Raw genomic sequence first — 15656 nt, forward strand, 5'->3', positions numbered from 1 at the left:
AAGCACATGGGGCCTTAGGAATGTGGCCTCAGTCCCAAATTTGATGTGCATTACATTTCTCGCAAGTTGCAGGCATCACACACTTGGTGCAAAAGGTTTACTGTACCTGTTTCTTTGGGACAGCTGTATGAGGTTTATCTTCTTGTACTTTCTTTTCACTGACCCCCTTCCCTGCTGTTTTCTCCTCTACCTTTTCCCCTTTAATCTTTTTCTCTTGCATTTGCCCCTTTTTCTCTTCTAGTTGCTTCTTACGTTTTTGCTCTTCTATCTTAGCTCTCTCTTCTTCCTCTGCCTTTGCCCTCTGCCTCTCCTCTTCTGCCTTCCTCTCCTGCTCCTTGACCCTCTGCCTCTCCTCTTCTGCCTTCCTCTCCTGCTCCTTGACCCTCTGCCTCTCCTCTTCTGCCTTCCTCTCCTGCTCCTTGACCCTCTGCCTCTCCTCTTCTGCCTTCCTCTCCTCCTCCTTAATCCTCTCCCTCTCCTCTGCCTCCCGTCTTTCTCTCTCTTGGGCAGCTGCTTTTTCCTCTGCTTCCTTTTTTGCTTTCTCCTCTGCTATTTGTCGGTCTTGCTCAGCTTTAATTCTTTCTCTTTCTTCTGCTTCCAACCTGGCCCTTTCTGCCTCAGCTCTTTCCCTGGCTTCTTCTTCCATCTTTTCATTCTGGAGAATCTCATCTGAGCCCCTTTCCCCCTCCTCCTCGGTCTTAGGCTCATCTGCACTGATCTGCCCATTTTTCAGCGGCATGACTGTTTCCTGCTGGGTGTCTGCCGTTTTCTCTTCTACCACCACCTCTACCTGATTTTCTTCAATGCTCCCTGGCTTTGGCTTCTCTTCTTCCTCTTCCTCCTTTTCCTTCTCGTCTTTCTTTTTCTCTTCCGCTTCCATCCAATCATTCTTCTGGTGTGACTTGGTGACTATTTCCGTTTCCTCCAGCTCCTGTCTTTCCTGGCGACTTTCACTTTTTCCTTCCTTCTCTGCCGTTTCATTGTCTGTTGTGTTGTTTTGCATTCTTCTGCTGGAGAGCGACAAACTTGCATCTGTTATTGTTGGGTCAAACTCCTTCTGCCGTTCCAGGGCTTCCTGGAGGCGCTTTTGGCGTCTTTCCTCCCGCCGAGCCAGTCGCTCCAGGAGAGCAGCCTCATCATCGCCCTCCGCCTGAGTGTTGGTGGTGGTTGTCTTGACCTCCTCGTCAGGCACACTGGACAACAGAAACGACATCAAGGACAGCTTGCTGATTAATCGGTCAGCTGGATTCATGCACTGTGCCACATGGGAACTACAGCAGATACATAGAGAAATCTATATACACACACTGCCCATATATAACCCCATATTAGTACATTCCTGTCTGGCTTTCAGTGATAGCATATGCAAACCTTTGTCCATGGTCTTTCTCTGGCCACGGTGAGTCTATTCTGTAAACAGAAGAGCTAAGTATAATGCCCCCTGGGCACTGTGCCTCTAGCAAAAATTCATGAGCATTAGTGAATAAATACCTCAGCTCTCTTCACCGTTGGAATCAGATAGCTCCAAGATACCTGCAGCACACTAGGTCTTAGAGCTCCCAGTGGAGTTAAGCTCCAGATACTCACAGTGGTAATTTGCTCAGAAAGAAAACCTTTATTTGGTTGCGTTGCCTTCTCTGACTCATTTTCCCACACTGCTACCAGCTTTTCCTAGGATCACTTTACAAATAAACTGTTTGTGCTTAAATCTTTGTTTCAGAATCTGATTCTTGGAGAACTCAAATTAAGACAAGGACAAAACTGAAGAAACAAATTCCTCTCATATCATATAGTGTTTCCACATGATGCCAAGTCATCTGGAATTCCTGATCTGGATTTCTGGAACACAAAGTACTTTGAGAGGAAGGGAGTGTATGTATTAATAATAGGGCACAGATGCTATACTATATTCAGGCTAATAACCCCTACGGTGGGGACATCCAACTGTCCACCACAATTCATGCTCCTCCTTCCTTAGTCAAGGGGAAGTCATTGCCCATCAAGTCATTGCCTAACCCTCCCTTCTTCCTTGCACCTGGGTGGGGCCACATGCCCAATAATTCCAATGAAGTATGAGTAGAAGTGTGATGTCCAGGCCAGGACAAATAAGAAGCAGAGGTACCTTCTCTTCCTTTTCAATCTCTGCTGGCTAGATTAGAGGACTCCAAAGCCCCTGAGTTTGATAGACTTATAAGAGAACAGAAGATAGGGGACCAGTCCTACCAATCAGAAATACCCAATTTGGGAACTCATTGTTAAAGCAGCTGATGTTGCCCTAACTAATATATATATATAATATACCATCTACATTCTTTGTCAAGATTTCCATGAGTAAAGGGTCTCTTGCCCTTCTTTTCTACAGCAGACAAAGAATAGTTAGATTTGACGTTTATAAAATAAGAAGAGAAAATCTCTAAAAACCAAACTGCAGCATGTCCATCACCATGCTCACTACTGTGGGATGATGGCTGGACACTGCCCAAGCCAGGGGTGTTGGTCTTCACTGCAGGAAACAACTAGTCATGTGATACTAGGACTGTGACCAGAGTTGGAAAAGTATGTCTTGCAGTGTTTTGAAACTCCATCAAATTTTATGGTTCATACCAACCTTGGCCCTTTTGAAGTTCAAGTTCACTTAATTTTGGAAAAACACACTTCACCTTTAACAGTAAGAAATGGCAGAGTAGAGGCCAGATTTTAAACTTTTTTGGCCTTCGCTGTTGCTGTAAGCCACCATGTCGATGAATTAGACACATAAGGGTTAAACTTCTCTGAAAATGCAAATAGTTTAGAATTTAAGGGAAAAAAAATCTATATATATGAGGCATTTGGATCAACTGAATTTAAATAATTTTTAAGAGGTATCTTAAATTCCAAAATGCTAGTTGGCTTAAAGAACTCTTAAGAAACAACAGACTCTACTGAATCTTTCTTTGCTATTTGCTATTTATAAATCAGGACAGCTATTATCAGTAGAAGCTGAGTACCAACTACAGTTGCTTAGCCCCAAGAAGAATACTTATTTTTCATGTCATAGATAAATTACATGAATATGAGCTACCAAAAAAAAAAAAAAGAATTTTATACTCAATCAATAGCATGAAATAACTATTAATAGTAAATTGTGAAAGAAGAGAAATACAAGTAGGAGCAAGATTTTAAAAGCAAGAAAACTACAGGCACTAGTAACTTTTTACGGCATTGTTGATTATTCCCTAATAGCCAGATTCATGGAAGGCCTTAAAATGTAAAATGTTGCGTTTAAACTCTTTTTTTCCTATCTCCCTCAGCTCAAAAATGGAAAAGGAAGTGATGACCATACTGTTCTGATTTAGAAGATTCTGCTACCATCTTCCTAGTAATGGTCAAGATTATTATGTGCATTTTACATGTGTTATCATCTCATTTAAATTTAATGACACGCCTGAAACAAAATTATACTTTTTATTTCCATTTAACTGAAGAAACAGAGTTAGTGAAGGGAGGGTCAAGTTGGGATTCAAAGCCAGGTGGTGAAGCCCAGAGAATAAACCTCAACCTCTTGGCTATGCACCCTCCCTAATTAGGAGCTATTTACTGAGGGATGAGGTCTGTTTGTCCACCTAACCAAGAAGCTTCCTTATTGAGGCATCCTGCCAGCATTTTCACAACTGCCTTCAGAAACCTTTTGTGTACCCACTGAAATTCACATTAAAGAGGTCATAACCCTTTCCCTTCAGAATTTTCTATATAGATTGAATGAAGGGGATTATCAAATACAGTTTCCTCCCAACACACACAAAATAAGAGAATCTAAAACCAAAACCACACAAAAGATCTTATATGATGATTTCATTATATGTAACCATTTCATAATTAAAAAAAATCTTTTCCTCCATTCCCCTTCAAACATTCTCATTTTTTCTGTACCTTGAAGCATATACATGACATATACTATTAGCGTAACTCACTGTGTGACCTTGTATGTGTGAACTTTTAAAAGTCCCTTTAAAAGAAGTTAGGGCTCCCCTGATGGGTCAGATGGTAAAGAATCTGCCTGCAATGCAGGAGACCCTGGGTCAGGAAGACCCCCTGGAGAAGGGAATGGCAACCCACTCCAGTATTCTTGCCTGGAGAATGCCATGGATAGAGGAGCCTGGTGGGCACAGTCCATGGGGTAGCAAAGAGTCGGACATGACTGAGCAACTAACACACACTTGTTATAAGAAATTGAACTTACTACTAAGAGATCTCGACTTTCCTGATTTCCACCAGGATTGGTATAGGGAAAAATGCAGTACTAAACTCATAAGCTTCTTTGAATAACTACGTTAAATTAAACAGGATTCTGCACCTTGCAGAATATTACCGAGAACAGAGAATACTGGGTTAGGGTGTATATTAGGAAGAATAAGACATCTGCAATTCATGCCTACTTTTAAAATTGAAGTATTCTCTCTGCTACTGGTAGGTGCAGAGGACTATTAAACTAATATATCTTTAGTTCAGAACAGATAACAATACCTTAAAGAATGAATGTAAATAGTTTTCCTTATTTAAGAATATGACCCATGATTTTTAGTAAATAAAAAATTTACTAGATTACAAAGAAAATATCCTTCAATTGGGGTGTGTTTAGGGGACGGAATAGGGGGTGAGAAGAAAGGAGTATTGGTGTCCTGATGTCTAAATCAGATCAACTGTCCAGTCTGGTGAGTTGCCAATAACGGCCACACAAGAATTAAACAAGCTAGAAAGAGTGAAAGAGATTGAGTTGGGCTGAGAAGGGAGTGTTTTGCCCAACACATTTCTTTCATCAGACTGGCTAAGAAGCAACTGAGAAATGTGCCCTTCCAAAGAGGACAGTACCTGTTCTGGGTATTGACCTCCACCTGGTCAGTCACCTGCCCCAAGGCTTCTTCCTCTTGCTTCTGCCGCAGCCTTTCCTGTCGGGCGCGGCGGCGCCGTTCCCGGGCGGCCTCTTCCTCGTCATCGTCATTCCGCTGGTAGGCGATTCTGCAACATCGAAAACACCAACTCTTGAGCCAAATGCCAACCATCTTTACCAGCTTCTTGGCAGGATCGACCCTGAACATGACTACTCACTGAACCACAGAGTTCTAAGAGGACGATTCTGTTTCTTAACATTTAGAGACCTGATCTGATGAGTTTTAAAATTTTTAAGTATCTGAAAACCATTAGTCCAATAGCTACAGAGGATAATTGACAATGATCAAATAACAGCTTAAACTGAAAAAATTTATACAACAGCAACTGCCTTTGAAGACTGTGGGTTAGCTTATTTAGATTTCTTTACTAAGCTGATGATTAGTAAAGATTTAGAAGCAGAAATCCAAAGAATTGAACTGAAAGTAATCAAAACACTCATCGAAAAGATTCAGCATGTTGTATGAATTATTTGTGGATATATTTTCACAAAGGTCAGAAAAGAATCAAGTTATGTTACCAAGCCAGGAATCTGGTATTAACAAGCCAAACAGCTAACTAAAAACCAGAGCAGGATATCCTCTTTGCTTGGATTTATTTTTTCCTTTTGTAGTTCCTTTTCATGGAAGAAAGAAGGTGTTGCTGACAACTGAGAAGAGGCTTCACACTCAGGGCAGTGCCCTCTGTGTGTGTGCTCACTGTGACCAACTCTTTGTGACCCCCTGGACTGCAACCTGCAAGGCTCCTTTGTCCATGGGATTCTCCAGGCAAGAACACTGGAGTGGGTTGCCATCTCCTCCTCCAGGGGATCTTCCTGACACAGGGATCTGACCTGTGTCTCATGTCTCCTCCATTGCAGGTGGATTCTCTATCACTGAGCCACTGGCAGTGCCCTCTATGGCCCCCTCTTTTGTTCTAAAACTGCCTAGTGTCCCACCACCCTCACACTGGGTGCCTCATGGGAGCCTACAGGAGTGTACTTAGATAGAACCTGTGGGCTAAGGCGTGCTGCATTCCATGGGATCACAAAAAGTCCGACACGACTTAGAGACTGGACAACAACAGCAACAATAGCAAGTAGAAGAGGCAGAGAGGGTTTCACAGGCGTATGTGATATTTAGCTTTCCTGGTTTAATCTGAAGCAAAGAGCTATTTAGGGAAGTTATACAATCGGAATCACTAGTTAGATATGTTTCCTCTAATATTTATTCCCAAGTAAAGAGTTGGAGCTGGAGTGCTGCAGATGCCCAGACTCAAAAGGAGAAGGCCTACATGGTTAACCTGGCTGCTCTGGAGGGAGGGCTATGACTGAGATACAGAGCGCTGGGAAGGCACGGCTGTGCTGGGTGACCTGATGGTTCCATGGGTTGGGATGCAGCTGCGTTGACCACCACACTGCTTTTTACATTGGAGAATTCATGTGCTTTTTTTTTTTAGACAGTGTTACTTACATATCTACAAATAGAAATGCAGATATGTAAACATTACATGCCTATCAATCATGACTAAGCTAAAATAATTTACAAATGAAATCATACAATTTACACCAACAAAACAAACCTAACAGGACAGATGAAGTTTGCTCCTGTTAGATTTACAAACTAGGTATTTTTAGATCCAGTACTTCATCTTTTGACTTCAATAATACAAATGCTATGAATGTTTTTGGACCTAGGTTCTTACAGAATAAGATGAACAGTTCTGAAGGTTGGTTGGTTTGCTCTTTGCTACTTAAGAAACTCTGACTTCATACTTGCTAAAATGTGCTGGTGTGCAATATTCAAATGCCAATATAAATAAACTGTCACTTAGTAATTCTATAAAGCTGACTGGTTTATTTCCACAAATATGGAGAGAAGGGTAGTGTGATACAGTTAAAGGATAACTAGATTAATATTCAGAAAACCTGGTTTCTACAACTGGTCTCTCCCTAGCTTGCAGCTCTTTGATTAACCTGCGTTACACTGCCTTGTCTGGAAGTGGGTGATAATCAAAAGAAATCACGGGTGTGTTGTGGTAAGGCAAGCTACAGTGTAGTATTTTGTTGTTAATACGAAAGCGCAGTGGAGGAGCTGCTTTGTGAGGAAAGATGAGTTCAATTTTAGACTTGTTGAATTCGAGGTGACAGCATGACAAGATTCAAATGTTCCTTTCTAATTCAATCACATTGTAGTTTGCAGTCAAAAGCCCTTCCCAGTGGTTTGGCTTCAGTCTTCAGATTCCTGGCTTCATATTCCTTTGGCTTATTTCTCAATAGACAACTTTAACCACAGCAGGGAGAATGAGTCCTTACTGACGGCTTCCCAAGCTAATCAAACAGAAAGTCTTAATTTGCCCTTCTACATCTCTGGTTCAGCCATGAGGTCTTGGCTATTACTTGGGGCCTTCCTTTTCCAAGACAAGCAAGACACATAAAAGCTCCATATGGCACACTTTATGCCAGAAACAAAATTCTCCCCTCTCCTAAAAATGGAATCTCATTTGAAGCCCTTAATTTCGCATTACACTTGAACAATTTGAGACGTTACTGTCTCCTCCCACGCACCCACCCAATGAGCTTCATGGTGGAGGCTGTTGGCTTTTAGTTCTGACACCACCTATATCTGCCATCTGTCTCAGCCAGGTCACACTCAGTCTTCCTTCATCTCAGATTCCTCTTTGGAGGAGTGACCCTGAACAACCAGATCATCTCCACTGCCTCTTCTTACTTCATACGGCTTCAGTTCATTTCAGTTCAGCTCGGTCACTCAGTCGTGTCTGACTCTTTGCAACCCCATGAACTGCAGCATGCCTGTCCTGTCCATCACCAACTCCCGGAGTCCACCCAAACCCATGTCCATTGTGTCGATGATGCCATCCAACCATCTCATCCTGTGTCGTCCCCTTCTCCTCCTGCCCTCAATCTTTCCCAGCATCAGGGTCTTTTCAAATGACTCAACTCTTCACATCAGGTGGCCAAAGTATTGGAGTTTCAGCTTCAACATTAGTCCCTCCCAGGACTAATCTCCTTTAGGATGGACTGGTTGGATCTTCTTGCAGTCCAAGGGACTCTCAAGAGTCTTCTCCAACACCACAGTTCAAAAGCATCAATTCTTTGGCACTCAGCTTTCTTTATAGTCCAACTCTCACATCCATACATGACTACTGGAAAAACCTTGACTAGACGGACATAGCCTTGACTAGATGGACATTTGTTGGCAAAGTAATGTCTCTGCTTTTTAATATGTCTAGGTTGGTCAAAACTTTCCTTCCCAGGAATAAGCATCTTTTAATTTCATGGCTGCAATCACCATCTGCAGTGATTCTGCCCAGAAAAATAAAGTCAGCCACTGTTTCCCCATCTATTTGCCATGAAGTGATGGGACCAGATGCCATGATCTTCATTTTCTGAATGTTGAGCTTTAAGCCAACTTTTTCACTCTCTTCTTTCACTTTCATTAAGAGGCTCTTTAGTTCTTCTTCACTTTTTGCCATAAGGGTGGTATCATCTGCATATCTGAGGTTATTGATATTTCTCCCAGCAATCTTGATTCCAGCTTGTGCTTCTTCCAGCCCAGTGTTTCTCGTGATGTACTCTGCATATAAGTTAAATAAGCAGGGTGACAATATACAGTCTTGATGTACTCCTTTTCCTATTTGGCTTACAATTTACCATTACATTCCATCGGTAGACTCTTGTTTAGGACACACAATTGCCAGAGCTAGATTTTTGAGGACATTTATTTATTTTTAATGTTTTTTATTGTGGTAAAATATAATATAAAATGTACTATTTTAACCGTATTTAACTGTACAGTTAGTTCAGTGGCACTAAGTATATCCACACTGTCATGTGACTCTCACCATCATCCATCTCCTGAATGTTTCACCTTCCTAAACGGAAACTCTGTCCCCATTAAACACTAATTCCCAATTCTCCTTTCCTATCCCCTCACCCCCGGCCCCTGGTATCTACCAGTGCACTTTCTGACGCTATGAACTTGACTATTCTAGATATCTTGTATAAGTGGAATCAAACAGTATTTGTCTGTACCTAAGTGTATTGGGGCTTCCCTGGTAGCTCAGCTGGTTTAGAATCTACCTGCAATGCAGGAGAGCCTGGTTTGATTCCTGGGTTGGGAAGATTCCCTGGAGAAGGGATAGGCTACCCACTCCAGTATTCATGGGCTTCCCAGTGGCTCAGATGGTAAGGAATTACCTGCAATGTGGGAGACCTGGGTTCAGTCCTTAGGTTGGGAAGATCCCCTGGAGGAGGGCATGGCAACCCACTGTAGTATTCTTGCCTGGAGAATCCCATGGACGCAGGAGCCTGGCGGGCTACAGTCCATGGAGTTGCAAAGAGTCAGACACGACTGAGTAACTTAAGCACAGCACAGCATAGCAATGTGTATTGGGATGTATTTTTAAGGTTAGCTTCATTTATGTCCTACAGATTGTACCTTCCTTTTTTCCCTGTGCTATATAGTAGGTTCTCATTAGTTATCTATTTAATACATATGGCTATTAATAAAGAAACATGTTAAAATTGTTTTCAAAGTTAAAAACAAAGGAGACAAAATTATTTCATGGTATTTTGAATCAGAATGTGCCCAGTTGCTGGCTCAATGACTTACCAGTTGACTTTATACGTGAAATTGTGTCCATGCCAAATGACTTGATATGTGTGGAAATTCTTTGAAGGTGAGCCTCCCTACATCAGCTCTCCAAGGTCAGAGCACACAATGGCTGCTTAGCTTGCAGGCCTCTCCCATGACAACTACCCTTCATACTACTACCAGAGATTTATTGCTTTTCTTTCAAAATTGAAAAAACTTAATTGTTAAAATTTTTTCTGGCTCCAAAAGTAACATGCATTTATTGTTTTCTTAAACCAGACATTTAAAAATGTATAAAAGAGAAAGTAAAAATCAGTTTCCTAATCATACCCCTCAGATATGAATATTATTAATATTCAATTTAGGAGAAAGTGAAGAGGAGCTAAAAAGCCTCTTGATGAAAGTGAAAGAGGAGAGTGAAAAAGTTGGCTTAAAGCTCAACATTCAGAAAACAAAGATCATGGCATCTGGTCCCATCACTTCATGGGAAATAGATGGGGAAACAGTGGAAACAGTGTCAGACTTTATTTTGGGGGGCTCCAAAATCACTGCAGATGGTGACTGCAGCCATGAAATTAAAAGACGCTTACTCCTTGGAAGAAAAGTTATGACCAACCTAGATAGTATATTCAAAAGCAGAGACATTACTTTGCCGACTAAGGTCCGTCTAGTCAAGGCTATGGTTTTTCCTGTGGTCATGTATGGATGTGAGAGTTGGACTGTGAAGAAGGCTGAGCGCTGAAGAATTGATGCTTTTGAACTGTGGTGTTGGAGAAGACTCTTGAGAGTCCCTTGGCCTGCAAGGAGATCCAACCAGTCCATTCTGAAGGAGATCAGCCCTGGGATTTCTTTGGAAGGAATGATGCTAAAGCTGAAGTTCCAGTACTTTGGCCACCTCATGTGAAGAGTTGACTCATTGGAAAAGACTCTGATGCTGGGAGGGATTGGGGGCAGGAGGAGAAGGGGACAACCCAGGATAAGATGGCTGGATGGCATCATGGACTCGATGGATGTGAATCTGAGTGAACTCCGGGAGATGGTGATGGACAGGGAGGCCTGGCATGCTGCGATTCATGGGGTAGCAAAGAGTCGGACACGACTGAGCGACTGAACTGAACTGAATATTCAATGTAATCTACCAGAACTTCTCTTTATCTTTACACGAAAGTGTTAATCTCTCAGTCATGTCCAACTCTTTGCGACCCCATGGACTGTAGCCCACCAGGCTCCTCTGTCCATGGCATTCTCCAGGCAAGAATACTGGAATGGGTTGGGTTGTCATTCCCTTCTCCAGAGAATCTTCCTGATCCAGGGATAGAACCCAGGTCTCCTACATTGCAGGCAGATTCTTTACCATCTGAGCCACCAGGGAAGAACTATGCATGCATAGATATTTTAATTTTTAACCAAGTAGGATGATGATATATACATTATTTTAGAAATAATTTCTCTAATTTACCTTATTTATTACTATTTTAACACATTAACAAAATATAATTTTCAACAGCAACACTGTATTCTTTGACTGGATGTATGTAGTAGATATATGTATATGGTGTACTATAATCTATTTAACCAGTTTTCTACTGACGGGCAGTTAAAATTTTTCCAAATTTATGTTCTTATAAACAATGCTGCACAGGACCTCACTATAGATATACTTTTACCACTTGTTCAATTACTTATCTAGCAAATATTCTCAGAAGTTAGAATTTCTGAGTTTAGGAGTAGGCTCATTTAAAGGCTTTTTGATACACATTGACAAACTGCCCTCCAGAAAGGTATGTCACATGTGAGTGTTAATTTCACCATAATAAGAACTTACTCAAAAAGACAGATGAGAACACAGCATCCTTAATACACCCACATGATAGCTCAACTGCTTTAGGCTTTGGTTAAAGACAAAATTTTAACATTTCTGATTTTCCATATACCACATTTACATGTATTGAAATGCTGCTGACCAGTAAAAATCATACCTAACCACCCAGTGGGCTGCAATGAAAGCATAACAATCCATTTGTTCTTTCTGTGAAACTTCAGCAGATGCTGGCAGTAACCAGTCTACTGTATCCTACAAAGATAACTGATGTTCCCAGATGACTCACAAGCAGCGGATTTCCTCTGAATCATCTGAGAAAGATTAAACTCTATTTATTAAAGTTTTAATCAAATGCATTTTATTTAAAAACGAGTAATCCCAAATGATCACTTGATAAGGGTGAAAGAGGAGAGTGAAAAAAGCTGGCTTAAAACTCAACATTCGAAAAACTAACATCATGGCATCCAGTCTCATCACTTCATGGCAACTAGAAGGGGAAAAAGTGGAAACAGTGACAGACGTTTATTTTCTTGGACTCCAAAATCACTGTGGATGGTGAGCGCAGCCATGGTATTAAAAGACACTTGCTCTTTGGAAGGAAAGCTATGACCAACCTAGGCAGCATATTAAAAAGCAGAGACATCACTTTACCAACAAAATTCTGTATAGTCAAAGCTATGCTTTTTCCAGTAGCCATGTACGGATGTGAGAGTTGGACTATAAAGAAGGCTGAGGACTGAAGAATTGATGCTTTTGAATTGTGGTGCTGCAGAAGACTCGAGAGTCCCTTGAAGAGCAAGGAGATCAAGCCAGTAAATCCTAAAGGAAATCAACCTTGAATATGCATTGGAAGGACTGATGCTGAAGCTGAAGTTCTAATACTTTGGCCACCTGATGTGAAGTGCCAACTCATTGGAAAAGACCCTGATGCTGGAAAAGATTGAAGGCAAAAGGAGAAGAGGCCAGCTGAGGATGAGATGGTTAGATAGCATCACTGACTCACTGGTCATGAGTCTGAGCAAACTCTGGGAGATACTGAAGGACAGGGAAGACTGGTGAATGTGGTCCATGCGGTTGCAAAGAGTTGGACTCAACTTAGCAACTGAACAACAATAACAAAATCTCAAGTGATATGTAAAGCACCTCTTATTAAATGTTCAATTAACCAGAATCCATGACTTTCCCACCCAGGGTAGGTGTAAGCAGGTTTACTCTGGAGCATTACTCTTTTGTTTCTGGGTAACTGCCATTCCTTGTGTTTTAGAGAACACTTGGAGAAAGGTGAGATTGATCTTACCGCAGGAAGGCAAGTGCTGAGGGCAGCAAAATGGCACATCAGATGAGACGATCTTATGTGTGTGTGTGTGTGTGTGTGTGTGTGTGTGAATAAGTATTGACCAATCTCAAAAGTCAATAGTAATGACATGATGTTATTTGATTGTGTCAGTGGTATGAAAAAAGCAGAAAGGACTGGCTTTTCTTCCATTCCCAGAACCACTGCCTAAATATCCTGGTGTTATATTATAAGAAAAAACAGATCTATGCACTGGGAAAACTCTCTTGGAATGCTGTGGCTTTCACACCAAAGACTTTTTAAGTCTTTACCACCAGACTTCTATTGCCTCAGTGTATTCAAGTAACACAGTAATCATGTTACAAGCTGTGCCTTTTAGATAGAAAGTTCAAATAAATAAAAGTTTTGCAGACATGGCGAATAATGAAACCACTGAGGACTCAGTGTCTTTACATTTGGCTGGGCTAGGGTCTAAATGTATACTAGATGAAAGAGGAAGTGGCAGAGGCTTCCACAGTCAGATACTGGAGCAAGCCACTAGCTGTCAGCTTGCCCCAATGTCCCCTGAATCCCATCTTTTCCAAAACACTTCTCAAGACTTGCTCAACACTGACAAAATTCTTTTTATGATTTCATCTACAGTTTAGAGTTCTTTTAACCCCATGTTCTCCATAGTTAGAAGAATATTACTCTCAATTTCCTTTGATTTTTTTTCTTAAAAAAATTTTTTTTTGCTGTTTTCTGATTTGAGTTTCTAGTACATGATCCTTAAACTTTCAAGTAAAAATTCTGGCAATAACATTTTATTAACAAGATCTCTTATCAGGAAACCATGTTTAAAAATAGAACAAGAAAAAAAATAACTTTTTATGAAAGGACTGATTTTATTAAAAGTTTAAGAGCACTACAGAAAAGATTTAATTTTCTATATCTCATAGCAGTAGTTAATAACATTTGAGGAATGTGAATCCCTTTAAAATATCAAGAAAAAATAAAATATTATGATAATTGCTTATACATTTGTTATCTATTAAAAATGTCTTATAAAGTGCCTAAAAATTCAACACTGTATAGAAAGGAATCTGTATTTGATAAAGCAGTGTATTAATACATATTTGGAGAACAGTTTTTCATACCTTAAAAAATTATTTATCAGACTACAGAAAACACTTGGTGTGGATATAAACTTGGGACTCTTTCAGTAATTTCATTGCTGGAGAACCACTGGTATACAGAAGATTACCAGAGTGCCACTGAACAGACTTGGACTTATCCCCTTCAAGCCCTTTTCCACCCTTTAACATTCCTTGTTCTTGGTAAGCACACATGCAGACCCACTGATTAAGTGACAAAAACCTAGGGGGAAACAAAAGGCTCAAGGCACTAAAATGAGGCCTGTGTACAAAAGACTTAAAGAGAGCTCATTTGGATCAAAATTTCCAAGTCTCTCTGTCCGTCCCTTGATTGTTTCTGCCACATTCTTCTACTTTAAAAGGAGAATGTTGCAACTAAAATTCCAACAGAACAAATAAATTCGCTACCTGAAAGAAGGACTCCTACCAGTAGCTCATCATTTGTGGATTCACAGTAAGTTGCAGACCAGTAGACACTTAGCTGAAGCCCAAGTTCAGCTTTCATCTCCCTGTAGCCCTCCATAACTCTGCTTTCATGCAAGGAGTCATCTGATAGAAGGTGGTGCTGGCTGAAAAAGATTCCAGGTGGTAACTGAGATACACAACCCCAAACATGATTTTGCCCCCAGTTTTCTGCAGCTGTACATGCCCTACGCAGGCCAGATTCAGGAGGAAGACAGCCTGGGGTTTAGCCACAAAGGCCAACTTCTTAGTCAATTACATTTCTTTGATTTCCATCATTCTTGGTTCTGACAATGTCATTGTCTTGACCTGGGTTTTACAATGGGATCCAACTTAGAGCTAAAACCTCCTATGGGCTGAAAATATACTCATCAGCTATTAGGAGGCAGAATGATTGGTACATACTTTCAGTATTGTTTTTCATGTACCAAAAAACCCCAGTGATTTTTTTTTCATAATATGAAATGCAAGCGATTCTCCAAACATATCCAGTTAGTTCTGTGAATTGCTCAAACGTTCTCAGTAAAATTTCGGGCAATGCTGTGATCAGGAGGGAAAATATCCTGAGCTACTGAAATGAGTCATATTTGCTCTACAGATTGATTGTGTATTTGAAAGTTAAAAAGAGGTTTATAGATACATTCCAGGCTCTTAAATATGATTTTGTTTATATGTGGTATCTGTAAAATGATGTGGCTTCATTTAATGCACATGAGATCCAATTCTGAATGTTTTTCCTTGGATTCCTTAAAAGAAAGGCATTGAAAATTACAGTGGAGGAAAAAAAAAAATCAAGAAAATAAAAGTATTTTCAGGTCAGAATATGTTTAGTCAATTGGTCTATTAGTAATTAACGCATGCCAAAATGAAAGAAAGCCCCTCTCATTTAGAATGTGCGTGTGTGTGTGTGTGTATATATATATATATATATATATATTTTTTTTTTTTTCCTGGTAGGGAAGGTAAAAATATGCTGACTTTCACTGTAGGATTCATTGCTCTGTCAGGGTATGCCTTTTGTGGGAGTGCTGGCATGCAAGTGGATATGATACTCTGAAGAAGTTTACTTAGGAAGAAAGGTATGTCCCACCCCATCTCCTCATACACACACATTTGAGAATCACTAAGTTTGCAAACCAGCCATAAGTTTTGGTTCTCAGTAGTAAGACACTGCGTGCTTGCACACTTCAGGGTTCTTATATATATGTTGTCACCACAAGTCATCACCACCAGCCTACCATGTGCTTTATATAATGGTGACGGCCACAATCACATACGTTTCTATAACCACAGACCATGATGGGGAAACATTTGTTGCAGAACACATTAGAAAGAAACAACCATCGCGCAGTGGGAGAAAAATCTTTTCACTTGCCTCCTCACACTCTCGGAGCAGGCTGGTTCTTAGAATCGTAACCGTGACA

At 40.6% G+C, this 15656-nt stretch overlaps 1 protein-coding gene across 13 annotated transcripts in view; it reads right to left on the reverse strand.

The window, feature by feature from the left end:
* Window positions 1-15656, reverse strand: part of CALD1 (caldesmon 1) — a 232720-nt gene that overhangs the window by 35569 nt on the left and 181495 nt on the right. For 10 of the 13 annotated variants that reach the window (XR_001917943.1, XM_018046901.1, XM_018046904.1 and 7 more), the window contains 2 exons: window positions 4849-4995; window positions 107-1193 (listed from right to left, as the gene is read on the reverse strand). Coding sequence is in view for 12 of the 13 variants with exons in the window: in XM_018046901.1 (XP_017902390.1) it covers window positions 107-1193; window positions 4849-4995 (1234 nt within the window). In the remaining variant the exon portion in view is untranslated. The remainder of the gene's footprint in view (window positions 1-106; window positions 1194-4848; window positions 4996-15656) is intronic. The other 3 variants (XM_018046908.1, XM_018046909.1, XM_018046910.1) reach the window with 1 other exon arrangement.

The sequence above is a fragment of the Capra hircus genome, chromosome 4, assembly GCF_001704415.2.
Source record: "Capra hircus breed San Clemente chromosome 4, ASM170441v1, whole genome shotgun sequence".
Taxonomy (NCBI): domain Eukaryota; kingdom Metazoa; phylum Chordata; class Mammalia; order Artiodactyla; family Bovidae; genus Capra; species Capra hircus.